The sequence below is a fragment of the Poecilia mexicana genome, unplaced genomic scaffold (assembly GCF_051168715.1).
Source record: "Poecilia mexicana isolate PSO_F unplaced genomic scaffold, ASM5116871v1 scaffold_8, whole genome shotgun sequence".
Lineage (NCBI taxonomy): Eukaryota > Metazoa > Chordata > Actinopteri > Cyprinodontiformes > Poeciliidae > Poecilia > Poecilia mexicana.
Window position 1 is genome coordinate 27,057,583 of NW_028263377.1, and position 10,852 is coordinate 27,068,434.

The 10,852-nt window shown below is 39.2% G+C and overlaps 1 protein-coding gene across 1 annotated transcript; it reads right to left on the reverse strand.

Moving 5' to 3' along the window:
• Positions 1–2,611: 2,611 nt before the first annotated feature.
• Positions 2,612–9,679, reverse strand: arl6ip1 (ARL6 interacting reticulophagy regulator 1). Its single transcript, XM_014996885.2, has 6 exons — positions 9,517–9,679; positions 7,602–7,735; positions 6,829–6,948; positions 5,440–5,557; positions 4,618–4,702; positions 2,612–3,411 (listed from the first exon to the last, which is right to left on the reverse strand). The coding sequence occupies exons 1-6, from the start codon at positions 9,550–9,552 to the stop codon at positions 3,293–3,295; spliced, it is 612 nt and encodes a 203-aa protein (XP_014852371.2). The 5' UTR covers positions 9,553–9,679; the 3' UTR covers positions 2,612–3,292.
• Positions 9,680–10,852: the final 1,173 nt, after the last annotated feature.

The window sequence follows — 10,852 nt, forward strand, 5'->3', positions numbered from 1 at the left end:
TTGCAAACATATGTTGAAGATAAAAACATTAATGAACGAGTTATAACAACCTCACAATATCAAAGTCTCTCTGTCTTATGGAGCTTAATTAAAATCAGGTTAAGTTTATGAATAAAAGTATGTCGCAACAAACAGCCTCCATGCAGTTATAACGTGAAGCTGAATGATTGCTATAGTAATAATCATACAAGTCACAATAACATTGATAAAATAATTATTTATGAAACCAACGTAAGTTATAAATCTTTACTTCACTGTTTATAATTAAATGAAGATAATTAATAAGCAAACTTACCACTAGCTAGCAACACGTTAGCAGCCTTCGTCCCTCGGGGCTCCTTTTGTGACCCACATTTCATTTCCATCGGTTGTTGTCCCGTTGAGTTTCCGTCTAACTCGGACTAAAACGTCACCAGCTTGAATTTACCAAAATTAGTAATTATTGTCAAGGCCCTCTCTACTTTTAAGGCAATATTATGCGAGTAAAAATGGCGAATTTAAACAGCGTCTATTATCTTCTCTGCGTTCAAGTTTTATCTAGTCTTTATGGCGTTTTTTTTTTTTAATGAAAGTGTGCAATACCGCCACCATCTGGTCTAGAGTGTGAACTGGAGCTAATGCCGTTGATTATAAGGTTTTACATCACACAACTGAAAACGGATTGGGTACTTTCTTAAAAATTACATCATGATTATCATTTTTTTTATTGTATGCAATTTTAATAAATAGTAAAATATTATTAAGGCACTTAAAAATTCACACTTTTTAGGTACTTAAAAAGTATGCCTACTTATTACATTAAACACACTTTAAAGGTGCCTAAAAGACAAACTTCTGCATATGTATTAGTTTTATTTTGTAATCAGGTTGCTGCGTGATGCAGACTTCTGCCCAGGTCCCTCTTGAAAATGAAATCTGGATCTCAACAGGGTCCACCTGGTTAAATAAAGAAAATTTAAAAAGGCATACTTTATTAGAATAAAATTTACAATGAGATGTAATTTAAAACATACTGAAATTAATAATCTAAAGTAGTGTTAAGTGAATTTTAAAAAAAATTCTATTTTGAGCATATATTTTTAAATATACACAAAATATATTTTAAATACACTTGAGAAAGTGTATATTTACACTTGGGCAAATATATATTTTGTTCACTTAAAGTATACTTTTATTTAATATATTAAAAGTGTATTTTGGTACAATTATATTTAAGTGTGTTTAAAGTTCTAATTTTGAAATTGGTACAAGTATACTTTTAGTATACTTCAGATATACTTATAGGTAGTATACTTAATACGTAGTATACTTAAAGTGTACTTTCACAAATTTAAGTATGTTTGAAATATACTAATAAAGTATACTTTATTTCACATGGGCCCTCTCTGGGTTCTTCACAGAAAAAATCCAGGAAGTAAATCCTGGATTTACTTGTTTTAAAAACAAAAAAAACATATTTTGAAACGAAAAAAACAAAGAACGAACCATACACCAATTAAGTTTTGTTAGTTTTTTCTGAACTTTGTTTTTCGTAAAATTAAACTAATTTCTTCTAATTTATTTTCTCATGTAAATATCATTGAATTGTAGATGTGACCTTAGTCAGACTTCATGCAATTTCCTTCTTTTCCCTACTTTTTCTAGAGTCTCCAGTGGTTTGAGTTCACTTTAAAATGGAAAATTTTCTGTAACTGAAACTGGAAGGAAGGTTGTGGGTAAGAGTAGAAAATGTAGAAAATAGTACGAACACAATGAAAAGGAGGACAAGGATGAACACAAGGAAGATGGTGGGAGTAAAAGAAGAAAGAAGTGAAACAAATAGGGAAGGAATTAGGAAAAAATAAAACAGGTTTACATTTATGGTTCATATTTTATCCATTGCAAGCATATGAACAGTATAAAGTATAACCATTGTTAAACATAAAAATGTTTTACCCACATATTTCCATTTTGCTCCTGCATTCAACACAGGAGCAAAATGGGAATCTTTCAGGTCAGTAGATAAGTGATTCACTGAGATCTTATATGCAAATGTTTTTTCCTGTTTTCTGTTGCCAAGCAACCACATGCACTTTATGCAAAAATATTATATTTAAGCAGACTCATATTTCATGCAGTTTCACCAAATTAAAAAACATCCATAAAACTAAGTATTCCCCCCATGACCTTTGTTCAGCAGTAACATGTCTCTTTAGGTTTTGTTTGGCAGATCTTCACTTTGAGAATGTAAAGAAATTAAAAGCAGCCCTGCAGGGAAACGACTCCTGCTGTCAGACATGTGGTAGAAATCTGCAACAGGAACCAGCAGAAAAGTTTCTGAAATCAGAAAAAGATGGAACAGACCGACTGGTCTAAATTTATACAGAATATAATCATGAATTTTGGCAGCTTTGAACAAAGGTTTAGATTTGCAGAAAAGTTGCAAAAATTGCATTAAATGTTGAGCGTAGGTAACTCTCCAGCTCCTCCAGAGAAACAGCCATCGCTGCTTTTCAGATTAATGCCAAGTGGATGAGTTCACGACGATAAGGAAAAATGAAAGGATTCCTCAGACGTTGCTGCTTTGAGCTACCATTCAAAACATTTCAGGATGAGCCTCAGAAGTCACCAGTCATTTAAAATCAAACTTTATTGATTGCTGGGATCTCACAAAGACAATGAAATGAGAACAGAAAAGAGATCAAACACATAAATAAGAAAAGAAATGTCTAACAAGACAGGACAGTCTTCAACAGAGACCCCCCTTAACGTCACATCTCTGTGGTTTTAAAAGCATCATCCGATCCGTTTTCATCCAGCAGATACAGCAGAACCTCCATCTCCAGGCAGCTCCTCTCCTGATTAGCTCAGCTTTAAATCCAGTTAGTTTTCAGCACTGTGTTCAAATATAAAGCAACAAAGCACAAACATAAAAACGTTCATATTCTGCCATTTTACCCCAACTAAGCCCCCCTGAAAGAATTACTGTGAATAAACAGGTTAAAATATGCAGCAATGAGTGAACTGCTCAGTAGTCTCCGTCTAATCCGAGGGAATGGCTTAAAGCATTGCTGACTGTGAAACAAAGCACAGCTGATCTATGAAAAAAGGATTTTTCACACGTGATTAACGTCATGGTGCCTGTGGAAGGGTGATGACGGTTGAATGTCACACGGTGGGAAGTGTGAAGAAATTAAACTTATCCGATGTGTGGAAACAAAGTGCTTTTTGCTCAGACACAAACTTCTGGTTTTTGCTTTTTCTTTTCTACAAACTTTCTTCTCTTCTCTTCTCTCCATTTTGCACACTTCCTCTACTGGTTCTTCTTCTCCTTTTGCTTGAGCAGCTTGTTGATCTCCCTCTTGGCCATGGCGGTGTACTTGGAGATGACGCCATGCTGGTTCAGACCCGGCAGCAGCAGCAGAAAGCTCACTGCAGACACAGTACAAAACATCAACACATTTCCTTAAGTATTTACATCCCCACTAACAGGAGCTGGTGTATGGAGGAGCTAGTGGCTCCATTAGCTGCTATAGCTAGTGGCTCCATTACTTTTCATTGACTCATGTCAACAAAACCCAAACTGTTCCAATGAGTAGGAATCTCTCACAAAAACTAGCCAAAAGAGCAGAGATGACGTTCAACCACATAGGGAACATTAATGCCAAAAATGTACAAATTTCACCCACAGAGAACAGGAAATACGACCCCAAGCAGAACCATCTGATACACTTTCATGTTTTCTGGCTTGATGTTCACTTTATGTTATTAATAGGTAATAACCTATTAATAAGCGGTAGATTACCTGATTTAATCATCTGCCCTGCTGATGATCGGTCAGAGCGTAGGTCGCCTTATTTTAGTGCCAAATGAACGGAAAGACATCAAACTGAACAGCAGGAACATGTTAATGTCCAAGTCAAGCTGGCATAACTGACCTACTACCTCATCATTTTCTTTAAATTAAAACCTGGGATCTTTTTATCTAGCTGTCGTAATGTTGACCATAGTAAAACATTTTGTCCCTGTTAAGATTCTTTGCATCTTTGTCATTTTCCTGACTCGATTAATAAAAGTGGAGCATGTGTGTCACATGATAGAGATTTATTTCATTCAATTAGTTTAAAAACAACAAGCAAAATGTTTGAATGAAAGAAAAAAATCTTATTGTCTACACCTTCTCTCAAAAGTCAATTTACAAACACCATCAGCATCAGGTGTGATGTCTGTCAGTGAGAAAGATCTGATGATTTCTGGGGATTTTCCTCATTTCTTAAAACTGAGTTAAAAAACGTAAACCAGGTTTTAGCAGTCAGTCGTGTAATGGCAGCTGCTGCAGCAACAGGAGAAAACTATAATCATTCAGCTTATTATTCTTAGAAGTGTCAGACGGCAGTCGTGTCTGAACTCAAACCCAGCATGCCTGAGCGCATGCAGCTGATGACGCGTCACAGTTACTGGAAGGTACGTTGATCATTTATCAAAAGGCTTTCTAATCCTGAGCAGCAGCCGGGCAGGTAAAACAGACTCAGGATGTTTACAGAGTTACACAGAGACTTCAGCAGGGCAGATGAACCTGGTTCAGCAGAAATCAGCAGCTTGATGCAGAGGCCAGTGGCCACATGGGGGCAGTCTTACCGATCAGGTAGGTGAGGAACAGGTTGTGGACCTGCTGTCCGATCCAGGCCACCGCCAGCAGGCCGCTGATCACCGAGGCAAAGTACTGCAGAGAGAAAACAGTATCATACAGACACTGAGAGGCACCAATACCAGACCAATAAAACAGTTATAGATCAGGGATCAATGAGCCTCAGGGCAGATCTATTCAGTCCAATTATACAACATCAGGCTTTATTATTTATATTATACTTAAAATTCCTACTTTATGAACCATTTGTAAGAAGGTTTGTAGCAGTTTATTCTTGCATGTTTGACCAAAATAGTCAACCTGTTACTTGTCAGTTTAAGTTATACTGGCTGTTTAACTCCCAATTTAACAAATTAAAGTTGTGTGATTTTACTTGTTTGGCCAAGCTAGTGAAGCTAGCAGTGTTTGGTGTGTTGTGCTGCTGCAGAGTTAAATAATAAATGTGTAATTCAGGACATTTCTGCCTGTTTAAAGTCAGTTCAGCTGTTTTTCTGTCAACACCAGACCTCAGATATCAGCATCAGAAGTGAAAAAAACAGATCGGTGCATCTTGGGCTGAAACCACTTCATCAAACCCTCCTCCGTCTAATCAGGTTCTGCATGAGCAGCTCAAACTGCCAGGTTCACGATTAGCCATCACCTGGAGGCTGAAGTGAATCAACCCAGTTCCTGCAGCGTGTAACCCAGTTTGAGCAAAGTGGAGCAGCTGAGTCGAGTCAGCTGATATTTTTATCTGAAACCCAGAAAAGGCTCGTCGATGTGCTGCAGCAGAGCACACAGCTGTCAGGGCGACAAACGGAGTAAAAACGAACCACTTTGGGTTTCTCCTCTTTCAGGGCGCAGAGACGCTTCCACCAGCCGACGACGCGGCGCTCGCTCCTCACCAGGTTGTTGCAGATCTCATGGAAACGCTGCTGCTGCTCCGTGGTCCTGCACACAAACCGGAGCTCAAATTACACAGCAGCAACTTCAAAAATACATTCAAGTACGAAAACTTTCAGTGCGATTCCAGAAAAACTGCTCCTAAATCTTTATTATCCTCATATTAAAAAGCCAAACTTGTTCCATATTCAGGTGTGAACTGTTGACTTCTTCAGTTTCCTTCTCGGGTGAGAAAATCTCAGCGCTCTTTATTTCTGCTGAGCCAGCATTTCTATTTCAGTCCCGGTTGGAGATGAGCCCAGAGGAACCAGAACCGGGCCGGCGGCTCGTCTTCCCCCCGACCCGCCGCTGCAGCTCCGCGTTTCACTCCATCATCAGAAGTTTATCAAAGCAACTCAAACTTGTGTAACTTCACAAAAGTTACAGATTTTGTGAAGCTAATTTAGAAATATTTGCACCTCTGACAGTAAATGTGACTTTTTGTATCGATCATTGATTATAACGACATCAAGTCAGCAGCAGGAAGAGATACTGCCACCTGCAGGTGGGAGTTGGCATCACTTACACCCAATGTTTTTCACAATTTTTGCTGAAAATTTGCAATCAACTCAGTTTCACATCAGACTGCAGGGATCTGTCTATTTTGTGTGACTTTAACTTTGTTGCAAAATCATGAAAACAACAGAGAGCTACGGCGGGCCTCGAGTTTGACACGTGGTGTAGTGGAAGGAAAACATGATAAAAAGATGAGCATGTGTGAAATTTATTTATTGCCACATTGATGCAGTAATTCATGCAAAAGGAGCCCAGACCAATGAAAGCACTAAACCGTACGCATCAGTACCATTCAGTCGCCCCACGTTTAATTAGCTTTTATTCTAATTTTCTAATAAACTGGATCTTGGGTTTTTATTAACAGTCAGATTACAGTCTTTGACTTCCAGTGTTCATTTCTGTTGCTATAGCAACAAGTTTGATTAAGAGGATCATCAGGCTCAGGACGACAGCTGGAAGATGAAGGTCCAGCAGAATGAAACTCTATCCTGAGTCGGTCGTCTTGTTTTCAGCCGTTAATACACACCGCCACCCAGCTGGAGTCTAGTCAAAGCCCAGGGAGACTGTGGGCTGCTTTAAGGTCACAGCAGTAAACGCAGCAGAACTGAAACTAAAATCAACAATTCTGAACTTCAGCTTTCTTACTGGTGCTTTTATGAGGACTTTGACCCAGTTTTTTACAGGCTAGAACATTTAAATCCGAAAGTGAGGAAACTTCTAGAGAACAAAATGTCCTCTGGTTGGGAAGCAGCGTGAGCTCTTACCACTTATTGGAGCCGAACACTTTGAGAGCGACGGTGGGAACAAAGTAATCAGCCAGGCAGAGCAGCATGACGGCGCAGGACAGTCCAGTCAGCACCGACGGGTCCAGGTAGTAAATCAGCCTGCAGAGCAAACAGGAAGTCATCATCAGGCGGCCCAGCCTGAAGGGCGCTAATGGAGTCGACGCTTCAGCTTCCTGTTATTGATCTGCTGCTGATGATCAAACTCAGAGAATAAAACAGGAACTTCTTGTTAAATAAACTGATAAATGAAGGAAACTGAAGATCAAGCCCAGCCTGGAATAAATGACACTCCCTTAAACAAGAACTTTACATTTTCTTCAGTTCAGCTGAGAAACCAGAAGCAGGAACTAAAAAGAGCAAAGTCAGAATCAGTCAGCAGCTCAAAGGAAGCAAACGCAAAAACATTTTACAACCAAAACATTCTCTCTCTGTAGCAGACAGGATGACAGATATTTTTAGATGCCTGCTCTGCTTACACACAAAGGTGGACCTCTAACTGTGCAGTTAGTTAAAAAATGATGGAAACGGAAACAAAAACCTAAACTAAACCAAATCGGAGCTGTTTAAACTCAGAACACAGTGAGACAAGCAGACGCCATGCAGGCAGGATGTACAAACATTTATACGGGTTTAAACATCTCCAAGTGTAAAACGGAGAAATTTAGACCATTTAGTCATGTAACATTCGCATTCAGATAGTTTAAGACTTGTTAACGTCGTCTGGGTAACGCTGCGATGTGAAGCGGACTCACAGGAAAACCACGGTGGTCGCACCAACCAGAGCTCCAGGGAACCAGGGCTGCTCCCAGCGCAGAACCCGATCTCCGGCTAGGATCACCTCCCTCCAGCCCTGGAGCTGCTCCTCCAGCTGGGCCGTTTCCTGAGCCTGCGTGTGCACACGCAAGCACACACACACACACACACACACACACACACACACACACACACACACACACTGAACTTTAGTAACATGCAATTCAGGTTCAACTCAAATTAAAACATTTATTCCATTAATCTAAACTTAATACCGCAGGATTTTATTGCGGAGATGTGGGCCAGAACCAGTCAACCACTTAATCCTGCTGCTTGTGAACCTTTTTCCTTCCACTCAACTTTCTGGCTCTTTGTGTTCCTGATCAAACAGGAAAATTTTCCCTCTTTTATTGGTTTGATGTAAGTTACATTTTCTTTTCCATGAAACAAAACAACTAAATGTAGGAAATGCATCTCTGCATTAAATGACAGGAACGTCCCATCGCTGCATGTTTTAGGCGTTTCCTTGAGTCAGCACACCTGATTTCACCTGATCAACCGGCTGCTGCTGCATTTCCTTCGTCTGAATCAGGTGTGTTACAGCAGAGAACGCTCTTCATCACGCAGGGCGGCATTCCTGGGACCAAGGTTGGGAAACCCCGCTCTACAAAATTATTTCCACCTTTTGAATTGCTAAATAACATCAGTCTTTAAATGGTTTTATTCAGCCAAACCTTCAACCTTCCTCCAGTTGCTAACAGACTCCTGACCTATTTAAATGATCCTCTGTAAGCTGCATTCAGGGAAAAAAATAAATAAATCATCTAACAAATTTCAATCCAATTTTCGACAGAAAGCCATGCTCAGAGTTACAATGATAAGCTCAGTTTAGCTTACAAACACAGTTTTATTCAGCTCAATAATACCTGACTCCATCAGTTTTAAGCAGCTCTGCTCATCCACCTCATTTCTTTTGACACTTTAAACCTCAGTCTGGCCACAGAGCATATGATCCTTCTCTATTGGGAGTAATTAAAGAGATTGAACTTCCTCCTTCTCTCTCTGCATCCATGAAGCCTCCTTTTCAACTCCTCCTGGATTGGGGTCATAGGTCAGGGATTACATAGACCACTCAGGAAAATGTGCAGGTTCATCTGCTACTTATTGGAACCAAGGTCTTATTGCAGTCTCCAGATCTTTGTTCAGTTCTACCCTGGTCTTGCACCCATTAAGGATACGCTAAAGGAATCCTTCTTGAAACAAAGCAATTAGATGGAAAATAATTTTCTTAAATTAAGCTATAGGAATATTATAAAAACAGCCTACTAAAAATCCAGGCATAATATTTAAAAACAGTTAAACATGGCTTTTTAATTAATTTATTAAATTAAATAAAAATGGTGTACGACTAAACTGATTAGTACTAAATGGGGGTTAGAGCTGTTTTTAAGTTGGTGCTCCTGGATGTGAGGGCCTTCACAAAGATAAGCAGCTATATATGAAAAAAAAAATCTTTCACAAGACGTAGCAGAAATCAAACCGGGGAAATGATGTCTGAACAAACTAAACCAATCTGATTTGAACCGATCAAACCGAGACAAAGGTCGTCAAACTGAATCTGTAACGTTTCCGAGAGGATGAACGCGCTGAAGATAAACCCTCCGAGCTTCCTCACGCTAGCTGCGGCCAAAACCCGCGGAAGCGATGTGGTGGGTAGCTTAAAGATAATGATTAGAGTCTAATGTTTATTTAAGTGTCTCTAAAAAAACTGTGTCATAATTCAAACCAGTTGCACAAACTCACCACCAGCCTCCGCAGCGGGAGAACAGAGATTAGCAGTAGCTTCGGCTAACTATGCTAACGCTCCCAGATCAATCAGAGCCGATCTTAAAAAAAAAGGCCCATCATACTTACTAAAAGATTTGCGCTTTTGTTGTCGCTTTCAGCCATTTTCACTGAAGGGTTCGGTTCGGTTCTGTGAGCTTAACTTAATCAGGTTCTTTTCCAGAGAAACGACCCGCAGGACGACAGATTACAACACCCTCCACCTGCTACTGCAGCGTCTCTAACGGTCGACGACTGACGCAGGGAATTTTTATTTGACTGCGTCACACCCTCCTCTTGGTGCATTCTGGGATATGAAGTTTTACTGGTCTAAATCCAGGAAACAAGATCAACCGTGGTTCTTTCGCATGTAAAACTTTTTTTGAACTACAACCACATTTTTTATATATACATATATAAATTGCTTTTCTGACAATTAGATGGAAAATAAAATATATTTACCTAATAATTATGATACACTGCTTAGTTTTTGTGAGATAAAATTGTAATTGTGCCGCTTATGGGGGCAGCAGTTTGGCGAAGCGTTGTTATGTTAGTTCTGAAGAATTTTGTTCATAGTTTTTGATTGATGTGTTGCATGTTTGGACAATTATTCTCTCTGGCTCTGGATGCTGTGCAACTGAAAGAATATTTGCAGTTACTTTCTCACTCTTAGACAGTTGTTATGACATATTATCATGTAGTTTACAACTTTGTGCAGCTGATTAGGATCCCATAAGCTCAAATAGTAATGAACTATGACCCCAAATCCCAGAGTTGAAAAGAAGGCTTTCTGGATGTAGAGTAGGACCAAAGAGCAGAGAGAAGGAGGAAGTTGAAACCATCTCTTCCTTCCATCCATCTTTCTAACCGTATGGTGAGAGAGAGATTTAAAGAGGACCGGTTGCCAACAAATTATGGTGAAATCCAAAATATGCTACAGTGGAATATCACCCCTGCTGCCCAGATATCGAGCTGTTAGCATGTCATGACAGTTATGAAACTGTCATGCAGCAACAGTATTCAGTCAGAGGCGAGACTGACTGCTATTGAAAATCCTTACTATCTAGTGCTCACAGCATCACCATCCACAACAACTCTTTGATGATACTTAGATAAGAGTCATGATAAAATGTATTTTCCCTGGTATAAATTAATTATTTTTTCAAATTAGTAATAATAATGTAATAATATTAATTAAGATTAAACAAGTTCTTTGTTATACATAGTATATAGGTGATATTGACTCTTAAGATCGTATATATAATCTCATATTTCAACAAGACCTCTGGCACAGCCTATTCATCAGGGTTATTGATCAAGTTGAATATTGAGAAAATTTGTTGCATCAATCATTATTTTTTAAATTACAAACAAGAGAAGAGCTCTCCTTTCCTCCAGTACCTGAACGCCGCAGTTTAAACGT